General features: G+C 43.6%; 1 protein-coding gene across 2 annotated transcripts in view; it reads left to right on the top strand.

Moving 5' to 3' along the window:
* LOC118985255 (aldehyde oxidase 2) overlaps positions 1 to 16,530 on the top strand; it is an 80,144-nt gene that overhangs the window by 52,065 nt on the left and 11,549 nt on the right. For both annotated transcript variants that reach the window (XM_037043661.1, XM_037043662.1), the window contains 8 exons: positions 3,918 to 4,013; positions 6,513 to 6,641; positions 8,630 to 8,704; positions 9,462 to 9,514; positions 10,763 to 10,877; positions 13,412 to 13,477; positions 13,589 to 13,777; positions 15,917 to 16,084. In XM_037043661.1, coding sequence (XP_036899556.1) covers positions 3,918 to 4,013; positions 6,513 to 6,641; positions 8,630 to 8,704; positions 9,462 to 9,514; positions 10,763 to 10,877; positions 13,412 to 13,477; positions 13,589 to 13,777; positions 15,917 to 16,084 — 891 coding nt within the window. The remainder of the gene's footprint in view (positions 1 to 3,917; positions 4,014 to 6,512; positions 6,642 to 8,629; positions 8,705 to 9,461; positions 9,515 to 10,762; positions 10,878 to 13,411; positions 13,478 to 13,588; positions 13,778 to 15,916; positions 16,085 to 16,530) is intronic.

Raw genomic sequence — 16,530 nt, 5'->3', positions numbered from 1 at the left:
CCCTAAGTGGCTGGTTTTTCCGACAACCATTCCTGTGCTCTCCCCACAGCCCTGCAGTTATCTAGTTTCCTCCCAAGAGTCATTTCATTAGTATACAAAGGACAGTAAGTTCCTAAATTCCATGGAGTTTTGGGGGGAAATTTGTATATATTAATTTTTAGAGAGAGGAAAGGAAGAAGAGAGAACAAAAAACATCGATTTGTTGTTCCACTTACTTATGCATTCATTGGTTGATTTTGTACATGTCCTGACTGGGGTAGGGCCTGCAGCCTTGGTGTGTCTGGATGGCACTCTAACCAACTGAGCTACTCAGCCAAGGCCAATTTCATGGGTTTTAGGAACCCTGTGCCAAAAACCAGGGGCAAAGACCACATATTTATTTTTATTATACCACAGCTCCCCTTGCCTTTATGGCTGCCCCTCACTGAAACCACAGCCTGCTTTCTGCCAAGTTCTCATCTCACCACAAAAAACTTCTTTAAATCAAGCATAAGTCTCCCTTTGAAAGGCCTCCAGCTTCCCCACAGAGTTCCAAATTGATGCACTCAAGAAGTAGCAGGCTAGGAGCTGAAGCACGTCATTCCAGGTCAGCTAGCTGATGACTCATGAGGCTGGAACACCTGCTCCTTAAACTAGGTATGAGGAGCGCTGTCCTCACAGGGAGTCAAGAAGGCCCTCAGTGAGTGAATGCTATTATTAGAATCTGCATGCCTTGATGCTCTGGAATGCCTCCCGAGCCTCCAGGCATCTCCACACAGAATAAACTGAAGCCCTGGCTGCGCCTCCTCCTCTTCCTCTTCCTCCTCCTTGAAGAAAAAATACCACATTTCCATTCATCCAGTTCAACAAACATTTCTTTAGTGTCTCTGTGACTCAGACCTACTCAAAGTTCTCTTCAGGTCACAGCAATAAAAAAAGACTAAGTGCCCTTCCTCTTCAGGACTCTCACAGAAGACCTGTCACTCCGTGTATTCCCATTTCCTGTGGCTGCAGTAATGCGAAGTACCACAAACTGAGTGGCTTAAAACAACCAATTTATTCTCTCAGTTCTGGATGCTAGAAGTTCAAAATCAAGGTGTTCACAGTGTTATTCTTCTTCATAAGGCTCCAGGGAAGAATCCTGCCTTACCTCCTTTTAACTAATTATAGAGACTATTTACAAATAAGGTTACATCTGAGGTTTTAGGTGGACAGGAATTTGTAGGGGACACTATTCAACTCAGTACATCCTGCAAGAGAAAGTGCAGAGAAGGGGGTAATTGATTCTTTCCAGAGGGGAATGAGGAGTATTCCCAGAATTTTTATAGAATAGGGACCACAGGGTATGGATCTGAAGACTGAGGGCCAGGCAGGAAGAGAGAACAGCATATGAGAGAGCACAGGCCAGAGAGGAACTGTGGCAATGCCAGACTTAGAAGCAAGGCAGGAAAAGACTAGGATGAAATGGGGAAAGTTCAAAAGACCAAATCCTAAAGGTCCTCGTATTTTAATAAGGAGCAGGGCTCTCCCTTGCAGGCAGTGGGGAGTTCTTGCCCCACTTGCCCAAGTGGCAAACTGTTCTCCCTTCATGCATCCATTCAGTGTCATTTTGGGGAACCCTTCCCTGGCTCTGCAGAAGCAGCTGGACCTGCCCTCCCAGGTCTCCAGGGCCTCCCGGGGCACACCCATTTATCCCATAAATTATTCTACATTCTGATGCCTTTCTGTCCAGCCTGGCCCCCACTGCACTGTGAGCTCCTTGAGGAAGAAGCACATCTAGGCTGAGCCTAGGTTGGTACATAACACATGTAAGTATCATACTTACAAATATTTAATTTACTAGTTAAGTGGTTTGCCAAAGGTTTTAAACCTTTATTAAGGTTTTCCAATACTTTATTGAAAGTATTTAACTTTCAAATAGTTGCAACCAATACCCACAGCTCCTGACTATCCCAGGGGACTTCTACTAAAACCAGGTTCCTAACTGCATATGTCTTTTTTTAATATATTTTATTGATTATACCATTACAGTTGTTCTATTCCCCCCTTCATTCCCCTCTACCCACACACTCCCTCCCCTACCATTCTCCCCCCCCTTAGTTTATAACCACGTGTCTCAAGTTCTTTAGATTCTATATTTCCCCCACTATTCTTGACGTCCCCCCTATCTATTTTCTACCTACCATCTATGCTATTTTCTGTGCCTTCTCCCCGCTTCTCCTCCTCCCACTCCCCTGTTTCTAACCCTCCATGTGTTCTTCATTTCTATGGTTCCACTCCTGATCTAGCTGTCCTCTTGGTTTGCTTTTGTTTTAGGTGTGGTTGTTAATAACTGTGAGTTTGCTGTCCTTTCACTGTTCATATTTTTCATCTTCTTTTTCTTATATAAGTCCCTTTAGCATTTCATATAATAAGGGCTTGGTGATGATGAACTCCTTGAACTTGACCTTATCTGAGAAGCACTTTATCTGTCCTTCCATTCTAAATGAAAGTTTTGCTGGATAAAGCAATCTTGGCTGTAGGTCTTTGGATTTCATGACTTGGAATACTTCTTTCCAGCCCCTTCTTGCCTGTAAGGTCTCTTTTGAGAAATCCGCTGACAGTCTGATGGGTACTCCTTTGTAGGTGACTGTCCCCTTATCCCTTGATGCTTCTAGGATTCTCTCCTTCATTTTGGTCTTGGCTAATGTAATTATGATGTGCCTTGGTGTGTTCCTTCTTGGGTCCAACTTCTTTGGCACTCTCTGAGCTTCCTGGATTTCCTGGAAGTCTATTTCCTTTGCCAGACTGGGGAAGTTCTCCTTTATTATTTGTTCAAATACGTTTTCCACTCGTGGCTGTTTCTTTCCCCCTTCTGGTACCCCTATAATCCGGATGTTGGAATGTTTAAAGATGTTCTGGAGTTTCCTAAGCCTCTCCTCATTTTTTTGAATTCTTGTTTCTTCATTCTTTTCTGGTTGGATGTTTCTTTCTTCCTTCTGGTCCATTCCATTGATTTGAGTCCCAGTTTCCTTTCCATCACTATCGGTTTCCTGTGCATCTCCCTTCATTTCAACTAGTTTAGCCTTCATATGTTCCTCTAATATGTGACTAAATTCAACCAGTTCTGTGAGCATCCCGATCACCAGTATTTTAAACTATGCATCTGATAGGCTATTTCTTGGTCACTTAGAGTTATTGGCTCTGGGGCTTTGAGTTCTTGAGCCATAATGTTTTGGTCTTGTCACGCCTGTTCCATAGCAGGATCAGAGCCCTAAAGTGTTCACTAGAGCAGGGCAACTAAGTCGCTGGGTTGTGACGTTGTATGTGGGGGTGGGGTCAAAGAAGAACAATTGTGTCCCGTCTGCCGCCTGCCACGGCGGCCCCCACCGGTGCCGCAGCCACCACCATCACCAGGCCCACGTGTTTCGTTCCACTGCACGCGAGTGTGCCACCGCCGTCAGCCCTGGGTTCACTGGGTTCGCCCCCTGGGGCCTGTGTGGTCCGTCTCACTGTGCGCGAATGTGCGACCGCAGTCAGTCTGCCCCACACCCCGACTGGTTCCGGGCTGCCTGTGCGCCTAGGTCGGGGGATCTGTCCAGCCCGACCCAGCTCCGCTGCTGGCTCCGCCTCTCTTACTGTCCCCGTTGAATGGCTCGTAGTTGTTGGACTTTCGTATAATTCAGTTTTCTGGTCTTTGGGTGTGTCCTTGTTCTCCAAACCTTTGTTGTATTCAAACTTGGTTGTGGGAGAAGGCACAGTGTTTCCACCTATGCCTCCATCTTGGCGGAAGTCCTCCTAACTGCATATGTCTTTACTGGCAACTTTTGCACAAAATGAAACCAAGCCTCAGAATCCTGCTGGGAAAGCTTGCCTCTCTGACTCCACTACTGCCTCGTTTTTTACGTTGGAACCCACTAAACGCTGTGTTGTGCCTTCTCTGTCGGTTGTTTTTCCAGGCAGCTGCACTCGTTCATATCTATACAGACGGGTCTGTGTTGGTCACACAAGGAGGCAATGAACTGGGACAAGGTATTCACACCAAAATTCTACAGGTAAGTTAAATAAAATGAAGTCATTAATTTCTCTATTTGTGGTTGACATGACTGACATTTGGCACTAATTTCAGGGCAACTGACAGCCCCCTGAACTCAAACCCTAAGGTCTTGACGATGGAGTTGAAAAATGTCTTATACACCAAATAGAATGGCCGAAGTGTGGAAATCGCACACATGTGCAAACGCTCCTGAGGCTTGGCCAGGATTCATGGATGGAGGTGGTTGTTAGTGAAAACACCAGTAATGATCCCTGGAGCACTGGTGGGTGGGTGTGTCGTGCAGGCTTCCCCAGAGTAGGAGTTTCTCAGCTTTTCTCTCTTGAGACCTGTGTGTATAATTTTTAAAGTTTGGACAACAGTATTACCATATTATTTTGACAAGTAAAGACAAGTATGTCCTCAATATCATTCCTCTATAATTTTAAAAGAATGTTTCAACACACACACACATAAAATATGAAGATATCTCAGGAGAAGGAAAAATAATTCTTTGAAGGGAATACATCCAACTTCATGACAAATTTATTAGATTGTTACTGCACACATCTGCAGCTTTTGACTATCCAGCCCCTGAGCTACTTTGGATTACACCTCCCACATTCCAGGGAGTTCTGAAGGACTCCTCATTGCTGGTGGCTTTCTGCCCCATCCTCCCTGCCTGTTACTGGTACAGGGTTCATGTGCACAGATGTTTCAGAAAAAACAGCCAACAGTCAAGACGTCAGAGTTTGAAGTAAAAAAATGTGTGTGGTGTATTAATCAAGAAGGCCCAGCTGGAAGAAGTGAGGGCATTTACAGCTTCTGCAGATCTGCCGTTGTTTTCTTTTCCTTTTGTCTTTTTTTTTCTTCTGCAAATCCATTTTAAGAGAACCCAGAATCCAATTGTCTTTTCTGTCATCAAGGGAAAGGAGGAGGAGGAGGCAAGAGGTGGGTGAGGGCCACAGACAGCTAGGTCCTGGCATGGTTCCAAGGAAGAGCAAAATTTCTAAGCCTCTTCGTTTCCAGTTGGTCTGTTGACCCCCGCTGATCTGAATGCATCGGGAGACTCCTATACATCTTCAACAGTCATCACTGTGTACTTATTTCCCCACTTCTACAGGAAAGGTGACAGAGGACTGTTCTTTAGCAAAAAACTCAAGCCTCAAGCAGGATTTCTCCAGTTAGTTAACATTATCTATGGCACGAGCTATTAACCTGAAGGCTAGGATTTAGATAGTCAGAGGGCAAGCATTTCACTCTGTTGCACTCCTTGCCCCGATACCCACCATGAATATAGACACAGGACCACCTGGCCAATCATGGTCCCTGAATCCCAATGGATGCAGAGATTGATCCAGGAAGAAGGCACATGATCAAGCAAGGCCAATCAGCGTCCTTTCTTAGGACTGTTTTGTAGATCCTGGGAAAAGGAGCTATCATTCCCCTATGGCTGTTTAGCCACTATGCTATAGGCCAGGGGTTGTCAGAGGCAAGTCCTCCATGCCATGGAGGAAGCCTGTTTACTATCGGGCCATCACAGAAAGTGGCCATCACAGAAAGAGAAGCAAATGTGAGAAGCTCTGAGAATACCCTAATGAAACCGTAAAACTGCTAGATACAGACATACATGAAGCCAGTTCCATCTCTCCTTCCCAATTACATGAACCAATAAATTCTCTTCAAATTTTAATCACCAAGAACCAATAGAATTGGCTTTTTTTTCATTTGGCAACTTTCTGGGAAAACTTAATCATTGAATGGCATTAGTCTGAGAACCTGAAGATTGGCATTTGGGAATAGGTATGTACCTACAGACATCTGGAGAAGGTGTTTTTGTAAAAAAAAAAAACAAAAAACACAAAGATAACATCAACCAAAGTAATGCTTTTTTTCCCTGCCTTACCTCCCCTCCTTTCTCTATTTTTCATTTCTTCTTGATTAAAAATCTTAATTTCCACATGTGTCTGCTAGAAAAACTGGAAGAAAAAGAACAGAAAAGAAAGAAGTGAACAGCAAATACTAGGAGAATATAAGCAAGTGGGAACAAATAGAAAAAAGGGGAGGAAGCTGAAGTTAAGGTGAGGATGAGGGCAAAAAAGAAGACAGGCCCTCAGGTCATTTCAAGTTCATCTGGTGCTGATACCGACACAAGACCAAGTTCTGAGTCAGTCAGTCTGATCTCTGTCTCTCTTCCTGCCATTGTCACCAAATAAATAAGAATAATATAAGCTTGACCTACTCTCTACACATGTAAAACTTAGAAAAAAATTAAATCTTTAACATCCTAAGTGCACTAAATTTAAATGATAGAATCACTGTGGAATATTACCAAGAAAACATGTAAAAAATCAGCATGAGGCTCTACTAAAAAGTGGTTTTAATTTTTTACAAGACATTATACTAGGCTTTGAAGGATATCATGCACATAATAAAAATATTAATTTTTATTAAGAAAAACAATGACTCAAATTTTCTTAGAACTCCTCACTGAACTTGAAAATATTTATTTTTCTCCTAGGTGGCCAGCCGTGAATTAAAAATACCCATGTCTTATATACACATTTCTGAAACAAGTACAGCCACAGTGCCTAATACAATCGCTACGGCAGCATCCATCGGCTCAGATGTCAATGGCAGGGCCGTGCAGGTGCTTCTTCCTGTCTGTCCTTCCTGGGGTACTTGTACCACATCTCTGGTTTTCTTGGCTGGATACAGGCACAAGTGATTGGCTCCAGAGAAGCCATCTGTGTCACTAAACATAAGCGTAGGTTAATCAAAGCGTCAGGAGAGTGTGTTAGTTAGTTGGAGTCGGCTAAACTGAAGTGACAGACCCAGAACGGAGTGGCTGGAGCCCAACAGAAGTCCCTTTTTTGTGCACATAAGAATCCAGAGGGAGCGTTCAGTCACTCAAGCACCCAGAGTGATGGCAATTCTTCCATCTCCAACGTGTGGCTTCGAGGTTGCCCTGAGCATCACCATCCAATGAGCCAGAGAAGGGAGAGAGCATGGAGGGCAGACCTGGCAGTGATGCCAGTCACTTCCGCTCATCATCCATTAGCAGAACCAGGCTCGGGCCACAGCTAACTGCAGGGGAGGTTGGGAAGTGTTGGGGAACCATATGCCCAGCAACTATGGAAGGAGGGGAGGATGGGTTTCGGTGCACAGGCAGCCTCTGTCCCTGGAAGACACAGAAAGAAGAAATTTGGGCCGCAAGTAATGCAGAGCTGTGCAAGTTTCACCTGACACAAGTAAGTTCTGGTCGGCAGGTAGGCAGACAGAACGCCAGCCAGGTAGAAAAGGTACAGTTAAAATGTCTATATCAGTGGGGTTCCACCACAGTACTCATCCGTTCTGTTTGTACTTATCTTCAAACTAATGTTTAAAAAACTGGTAGTTTTTACTTTTTGAGAATAGAACCATGAATGCATATTCCTTCACTCAAATAACCGATTGCATTACTTTTGAAGTAGTATCTATTCACCTTGCTTCTCTTATAAATGCTCCGCTTTTTCTAAGGGGATGTTGTGGAGGCATATTCCCTTCTCCAAGAACACTACACTTAAGCTCCCAAGAGGAACCACTTTCAACTCACTTACCTTTGTGAGGACACACCTAAGGAGCTCAGAAACCAGGATGCTTTTTACTCAGAACAAGTGTGTGGGAATCCTCAAGTCCATCAGATCCAATTTCAGATGGACTCAAACACAAGATAGGAGTAGGTCAGTGTATATGGGAGCTGTCAGCCTAAACTAAGTGTTAATTCATCTTCTAGGATGGCAATTTTCAACCAGTGTACCACAAGAATTGTTAAAACACACAATACCTGACTATTTAGTCAGGGGCACTGACCACTTTTCCCTTATATTGTCAAATTTTAAAAACTAACAATAGCCAACTAATGTGAAGAATTAAAATTATACCCACTTTATTATCAAATTGGCCAAAAATTTTGGGGTTTGTGCTGCAGAATTTTAGTAATTAGTTTACATGTGCCATGAGATGAAAAAGGTTGGAAATCACTCTTCTAGAACATTGAGTTTTAGGTTTCAACTTTGAGTATCAGAAACTTTGTAGATCCAGGTTATCATAAAAAACAAACTTAATTATTTTCTCACTTCACACCCAAAGCAAAGTCCATCACTGCGGGGCTTTGATGGTGGAAAGATGAACAGAGAGAGGGATGGACAGAGTTGAATAATGTTTCAGACCCAGAAGGATATTGGCATGTGATGGTTGTAAATTGGAAAGCACAAATTTCAGTGAAAATAAGATGTTTTGTCGCATTTATTGTAATGGCTGGAAAATACAAAAAAAAAGGTATAAGTCAAAAATGCAGAAAAAGAGAAGGAGGAATTAAGAACGTGAATATTTTTAGAAAAGAGACCTGAGAGTAGAAATTCGGCTGAGCCTGTCTTTTCACAGGAAGTGAAGCAGGAAGGGGGAAGCTCTGCAGTAACTGACCCTCTTCTCAAGGCCAGGGGCCGTGCTGTTATTATCTCTCTGTGCCCAGTGCACCCATCTCAGGCACTATAGAAGTATTCACTGACCTAATCAATGGTCAATTAATATTCTTCCATACAAACCCTAACCACGGAGCTCTTCTCCAATGGGAATTCACTTCTTTACTCCTTCAAGGATGCTTGTCAGATCCTTCTGAAACGCCTTGAACCCATCATTAAGGAAAATCCAGAAGGCACGTGGGAAGACTGGGTAAGTGTTCCACTCGGTTACTACACATGAGAAAATAATGCAAACCAGTGCCAAGAACTTCATGGCAGCACACAGCCATACCATGCACAGATGCTTCTTCCAAGACTGGGCAAGATCACCTATGGCCCAAAGGCTGAGATGGCTGATCCATGGTGTGCCCCAGGTATATGGGTAGAGAGCACACCGAGAAGAGGAATAGAAGTGTATGAAGAATACCCAGCAGGCCGTGTGCACCCTGCTTAGATAAGAAAGGAGAGGAAAAGAGTTGACCTTCCTCAGCCACACCCACACACAGATGCACATAAACACACACAAATGATGTGATGAGTAAGGAGGAAGAAAACTAAGCCATAATTGCTATTGAATAAATCCCAAAGGAAATAACTAGTGTAATCCAACTTTACAATGCCCTGTATACTAGCTTGTTAGCACAATTATCTCACACTTGCACACGCACTGCCTGGAGTGCTGACTCTTAGGAATGCAGGTCCACATACCTTGTGAATGAGCCCATGTGGCACGGGCGTGCCGCAGGGCTCCATTTTATTTGTTTCCTGCAGAGCTCTGAGCTCCATCAGGAGGAAACTGTCCGTGGACCAGCTGAGGGAAAGGATATTATGTTGAGTTCTATTATTGGTAACAAAGCAACAACAACAATGATCAGATGTCAATTTTTAGATGGATTTTCATTTTGAATGTTTTCATGGCCACATGTCTGATGGTATACTTATTTTAACTAAATATGCTCATTCTGCAGATACAAACTGCTTTTGAACAAAGTATCAGCCTTTCTGCCACAGGATTCTTCAGGTAAAAATTACAATAACATCTTGACTTAGCCAAGAACATGTGAGGTAACCCAGTCCCTCTGGGCCTCCATTCCCTCATTTGTAAAGTATGTTTTCATTATGTGGTCTCTGAGGTCCCTTCTAGATCGCAAAGTCTGTGACTTCACATAGCCCTTTAAGCTATGTCCAAAGATATACTAAAGAAAAATACTTCTATTGGGTAAAAGAAAAAAGTTAAGACATGACTTACAGTAGCTAATCATTACTTACTTTCCTTTATTGTGGAAAAATAAAGAATAATAACATTCTTTATTATGAATAATGAAAAGAAATAACTTGAAACCCAATTTTGCAAATCTTCCTCCCAATGCCATAAAAATCTTTCTATATTAAAGCTCCTTGCTAGACAGGAGGAGATGGGCAGGTGACCACCACCCATCGGCATTTGTGTGCATCCAGCAATGGGGAGGCCCTTGGTAAATGCAGGTTAATGGCATGAAGCCCAGATAGGAGAGCTGATTGTCAAATTCTGAAAGTGTATGACATTAGTTTAACAATCCAATGAAACAAACCACCTACAGAGGGCGGGGAGGAGGAGAGAGAGAGAGATCCTTATGAAGAAAGAAGGAAAGGAGGTCACAGTGCAGCCCAGTGCCCTGTGCCCAGTGCCCTGAGTCCTGAATTCCTGAGTTCAGTACCAAGAAGAGAGCAACCCAATGTGCAAAGCTAAAGCAGATGTGTCAAAATGCAAATCTGGAGGTCTGTTGGCTTCTCCCTATTGGTGACATCCTAACTACGGTGCAGAGTATCCTCTTTAAAATGGAGGCAAAGATCGATGTTACTCTAAGTAGCCGGGTTGTAAATACAAGTTGGAGTTTAAATGAGTTGAAAAGGCCGTGTAGCCCTGGCTGGGTGTCTCATGTGTCCGGAGCATTGTCCTGCACACCAAAAGGGTGAAGGTTTGACTCCCAGTCAGGGCACATAACTAGCTTGCAGGGTTCGGTCCCTGATCCAGGTTCATGAAGAAGGCAACCAATCCATATTTCTCTCTCATGCTGATGTTTCTCTCTCTCTTTTGAAAATCAATAGACATATCCTTGGGTGAGGATTTTTTTAAAAAAGAAGAAAAGAAAAGATAGTTAAAATAAACAACAATGAAATGCTATCATAACTTCGTAACTTGGTAACTTTTAAAATGAATCAATATTGTTTGCGAACACACACCAACACAGGCATACCCCACACTAAAGGGCTTCATGTCTTCCATCAGGGGATACAAGGCCTTCATGGACTGGGAGAAGGGGGAGGGAGAACCGTTTCCTTACTACATCTATGGAGCAGCTTGTTCCGAGGTTGAAATTGACTGCCTGACAGGAGCTCACAAGGTAATATAACTTCCCTCCTGGCAAGTAAAAACAATAACAAAACTGCACTGGACATTAAGAGCCCAATTTCATTATGTAATACTTGTACACGATAAAAACAAGAGTTGGTTTCTGTGGGAATGTCTAGAGATCCAGCTTTATCCTGAATTTCCACTTAAGAAGTAGTTCAAGAAGGAGTTGCTTGTGAGAGCCTAAAATGCATCGTTTCTTATTCTACTTCAGACAATAAAATCCATCTTCCAAAATTTTTTGTAAAAAAATGAGGGGGTGGTGGTGGTTGTTTCTAAAGGAAGATTAAGTTATGTAATCTGAAGGAATAGGTAATTCAGTAAATTTTCTTGAGCACACATTTTGAAAGCACATAGCAATGTGATAAACTTTCTCCAAAGTCAGTTATCCCAAGGGCACTACTGATCCAAAGAAGTAGATTGAGGACTGGAGGAGAAGGGGAGGGCTGTAAAAATAATTTTTTGTCTGTTATTTCACTGGCCATCCAGGAAACCATATACTAAAGGAAGTCATATTGAAGCAAAAATGAATACCCCAAATACCATTCTGGGAAAAGAGATTACAGAAACCTTTAATAGAATGTAGTACAGTCCAAAGTGTAGTCAATTGTTAGGAAATTTGCAGGATTCACCAATGACACATCTAAATCCCATGCACAAATTATTCCAACATCGTCTTGAACCATTCTACCCCAAAACAAAAATGGTCAATTCATGTAAAATAAAAAGGACTTTGCTAATATGGACTTGTAAATCTTGTCAAAATGTCTTTGATTTGTTCCATTGTTGATTAACTTGTCCACCACTTAAATATTATGTGAATACAACTTTTAAAAATACAGTAAATGAAGGGATATCTAAAGAGCCTTCACATGTTACTCAAGTTCATCCTTAGGACACATTACTATGATGTCTCCCTTCTCATTAGAGATCATTGCTAAGAAGTGACTCATGAAATAGGATCACAAGTTGCTGAACTGTGTGTCCTAATGTTTGTTACACATGACACACACAGATAATGGTGTTTGCACAGCACAGTGTGGCAAACAAGGAATTCATGGTGGCGGGTGGGTGGGCTGCCCCCAAGCCCCAGACGTCAGTGCCACTGTCCAGCCTCAGTGTCGGGAGCCCTGTGCCGCACCTGAGGCTCCACACTAGATGGGAAGCGGTTGTTAGAAATCAACTCATTTTTTATTTTTTTAAAGATTTTATTCAACTAGTTTTCTGATCCTCCACCTTTAAGGTGGTGTTGCCAGATTTAGCAAATAAAAATAGAGGATACTCAGTTAAATTTGAATTCAGATAAACAACAAAATAATTTTCTGATATAAATATGTTCCATGCAATAGTTGGAACATACTTATTATATCTGCTGATTCCATCTGAGGTCCTTGGTATAAATCCCCAAAGGAATGGGCCTGATGGGATGGGTCTTCCAGAATGTATGATGTTTCAATTTAAGGTCCAGTCATTTCAGGATCAATAGTTTATTCTTTTAATTAGACACAAATCAGAGAATGTGGTTGGTCAACTAAAACATCTGATGATTCAGTTAGTGCGAAGCCACCTCTTCCTGTTGTCCAACACCCACAAGGCAAAATGAAATAGGTTTCAAAATGGGAGTAAATTGAAGGCAGCTCTGAGGTGTGTCCAGTCTCCTGCCCCATCGAGGCTGAGAATGTGTGCAGGCTTGTCCCAGTGCCCACAGGAGGTTGTATGTGGGGCCAGCGTTTGAATCGAAAGAGCATTTCCTAGTCAAAGAGCTAGAAAGGAAGCAAGAGCCCAGGTACTGGGCCTAAACAGAGGCTGGTGGTGTTAGAGCAAGGACCAGATGCGGGGGCAGAAGGAAACAGAGAGAGGACCAGATGTGAGAGCAAAAGGAAACCCAGAGATCTTTCTGAGACAGTCCTCGGGCGCTTAGGGGCTTTCTGCGGCCTTGTAACTCTCTGCATGTATGTGTCAGGTACCAACACAGAAGGGCCTGGTTAGTGTGATGTTTCTTGGGGAGGAAGTACATTAGCAAAGTCTAAGGTGGTCTCAATATTTGCCTTTACTATGTTTCAAGACCTTGCAAATCCCCAGATTCATATATGCTATGATAGCTGCCCAATTGCCTTAGTAAAACAACGTAAAAACACATACACTGAGCCATCATGAGGACTAGATGCGTTCATGAGTCATATTCCAGCAACAAATCCAGGTTGAGAATCGATGGACAACCAGGCTCAGTTATTGACTAAGTGACACTCAAGTACAACACATCATGTTGAGCCACTTAAGAGGGATTTTTGAGTCACTTAAGAGGCGTCAAAGCCACAAATACAAAAGACCCTCTGGGGCCAGTGGCAGTGCCAGCACTAACTGTGAAGAGCGTAACAGCTGCTGACCGCCTCTGCTGTGGGTGGAATTCCAGGGTGGTGGTAACTAACTAGCAAGGGTTCTGGAAGAATTTGGGACCACTCGAATAAAGCTTTAAAATCTTTTCAATTCAAGGTTTCACACAGAAGTAATTTTTATTTTTGGCAGAAAATCAGAACAGACATCATCATGGAAGCGTGTAGCAGCCTCAACCCAGCCATCGATGTCGGGCAGGTAGGTCCTGGCCTGCTGAGATGCCTGCTGCTTTCTGGGGCCCGTGGCGGAGTGGGGAGCAGCTTTCTGAAAAGGTCTGGTCTCACAGAGCTTGACAATTTCCCCCTTCAGGTTGAAGGCGGGTTTATTCAGGGAATGGGCCTTTATACCACTGAGGAACTGAAATACTCCCCAGAAGGTGTCCTGTACTCGAGAGGCCCGGATGAGTACAAAATTCCAACCGTCACCGACATCCCCAAGGAGTTCAATGTCTCCCTGTTGCCATCGTCACCAAACCCAGTAACCATCTACTCCTCCAAGGTAAGCACCCAAACCAGCCACTGTGCCATGTGGTGGACCAGGCAGCATAATGAAGGAAAACAGCTGGACAAAATAAAAAATAAATGTCAACCATTCTAAAGACCAGCTCAAGATAGGCTGTTAGAATTTGGAGGTGAATCACCTAGAGAAAAGTGAGAGTCGAGGAATCCCGGGCCAAGGTTTTCTGTATTAAATCCTCTGTCACTGAGAATTCTAAAGTGCAGCAAAATGATCAATTGGATAGAATAATATTTTCACTTAAGAACCATAAGACTGAAATATTAAATGAGAATGAGGGCACCATGCTCCTGAAATCTTAGAAAGCAGTGGCAGCATGAATAAAAAATCCTGGTCAGAAAACCTGGATTCCTGCCCCAGCCCCACCAGCTCTGTGATTTTAGGCAGATGGCTCATGTCCAAGGGGCTCAGGGTCCCCAGCCACACCCTGAAGTAATCCAAAGCGAAAGGGGGACTTTTCCCCTCAGGAGACCTGTGGCAACGTCTGGAGATGTTTCTGGTTGTTGCGTTTCTGGGTTGTCTTCCCCACTGCAGGGGAAGATGTTACTTCTCGTGGGCAGAGGCCAGGGACGCTGATAAATAGCCTTCGATGCACAAGGTAGCCAGCCCTCCACAACCAAGAACTACCTGGCCCCTGTGTCAACAGTGTTGGAGAGCAGAGACACCAACCCTCAGCGATTGCTGTGGTGGTGAAATCGCAAATTAAATAAAGGTCAGCCAGTGTCTGCATTGTGGCATGCAGGTACTTGAAATGCACCCTCACCGTTGCAACTTCATTTAGGTTTGAGATGTAGTAGTGAAATTTTCTTTAAAAATCTTCTAGGAGACTTCTTACTAGGGGTGACAAATTAATACCAAATGTAGATAAATAAATGAGTTCACAACTATCTTCCGGAATTTTATCGTTTCCAAACAGGATCCAGCTTGCAGCCCAGGAGCTCCCTTAGGGCTTACGGTGATGAGGAAGGGCAGTCTTGAAAGGAAGGACAAACAGGGCCTTCGGGTTCTCCTTGGGCTGGAAATCGCTCAAAGGGGAAAAGGCGAGGATGCTCAGAGCCCACAGAAAGCAGCTTTCAGGCCACCAAGAGTACCAGGCAAGCAGGACCCTTGGGTTCCTGTGGCTGTGGCTGGCCACCCACAGGAAAATCATGGGTGTGCGGGTGTGCACAAAGTATACTAAGCAATAATAACAGGGACCCACCCGGTACCAGGTGCTGGGCTAGGTGCTTTTGCACTCCCTGAACTTCCCAATGTCCCATCAGATAGGTATCAGTCAGATGCATTGCCTGCATCTCCCTCATAAAAGAAAATGGACTCAGAGAGAAAAATCTCACCCAGAGAAACCCAGGGAGTGAGGGCCAGGGTTCAGCTTCAGTCTGTGCAGCTCAGGAATTGAAAACTGGGGCCACTGGCCAAGTCTAGCCTGCAGATGCATTTTCCTTGTCCCTCACGGTGTGTTTTAAAGGCAGGGAATTTTACTTGACAATACAAATATCTAAATTCTCTTGAAAAACTGGATGATCTGGTCATTTTGGATGAATTTCTGGAAGGCAGCAATTAGCTAGAACTGAAGAAAGCTGCCTACTTTAGACAGGACATAGGTATCTCAACTTCACCATAAACCCCACAATTTCTTACTGACCTTCATCTTTTCACATCACTCATTCATGTTACCCATTTCTTACAGGTGGTGGGCTTGCAACCCATCCTCTGGTACCAAAGCCTGGACTCTTTCTCCTAGACTACCCTGCCTCTCCCAACCCTGGAGTCATAGTGAGGCATTTCTCTCTGCCCGTGAAGCTGGCCAGTTCAAGCCACCGAATGTGTTTTTCTGAGCAGGATACCCTAACCACACATACACACACATTTCCCTCTTACCTTAGAATGAAGATTTAGCCCAAACAGGATTAGAGATGTGGGAAATTCATGTGGTATTGGGATTTTTAAGAGCACTCAAGCTTCACTCAGTCAGTAAGTCAATCAACAAATGTTTATTGAGAACCTTTTGCAAGACATTATACTAGGGCTTGGAGATACAATGGGAAGCAAAACCTGGCCCCTGCTTTCTAGTGACTTATAATCCAATGCAGAAGATTCTAAAACAAATGTGCTTTCTTTCAGGGCCTGGGGGAATCCGGAGTGGCCCTGGGGTCATCTGTATTCTTTGCCATCGCTGATGCTGTGGCCACGACACGCAGAGAGAGAGACATAGCCGAGGACTTCCCAGTGAAGAGCCCAGCAACTCCAGAATGGGTTCGCATGGCCTGTGCAGATCGGTTCACAGAGATGGTATGGAATTATTGTTCATTTTCCTAATAGGTGACTTCTCTTTTTCCTGCTTCTCATACATCTTAGGTAAACTTATAACCTAATCCGTGTCTAATTAAATTGTAAGATAGAAGTTAAAATCAGCCATAGTCCCACTCACCAGGAATCATCATAATGCACACACACACATAATTTCAGCCATCTCTTTTAAAATGAATTATTTACATACAGATACACAATCTTTTTTTAAAGATTTTTATTTATTCATTTCTGGAGAGAGGAAAAGGAAGGGAGAAAAAGAGAGAGAGAAACACAGATGTGTGAGGTTGCCTTTCACAAGCCCCCACATGGAACCTAGTCCACACCCAGGCCTGTGCCCTGACTGGGAATCAAACTAACAACCTTTCGGTTCACAGGCCAGCACTCAACCCTCTGAGCCACACCAGCCAGGGCCAGACACACGATCT

This window comes from Sturnira hondurensis, unplaced genomic scaffold (assembly GCF_014824575.4).
Source record: "Sturnira hondurensis isolate 20B ecotype Veracruz unplaced genomic scaffold, ASM1482457v3 Scaffold0004136, whole genome shotgun sequence".
NCBI classification, from domain to species: domain Eukaryota; kingdom Metazoa; phylum Chordata; class Mammalia; order Chiroptera; family Phyllostomidae; genus Sturnira; species Sturnira hondurensis.
The sequence above is the reverse complement of the archived record's forward strand: the minus strand, read 5'-3'. Positions and strand labels throughout refer to the sequence as shown.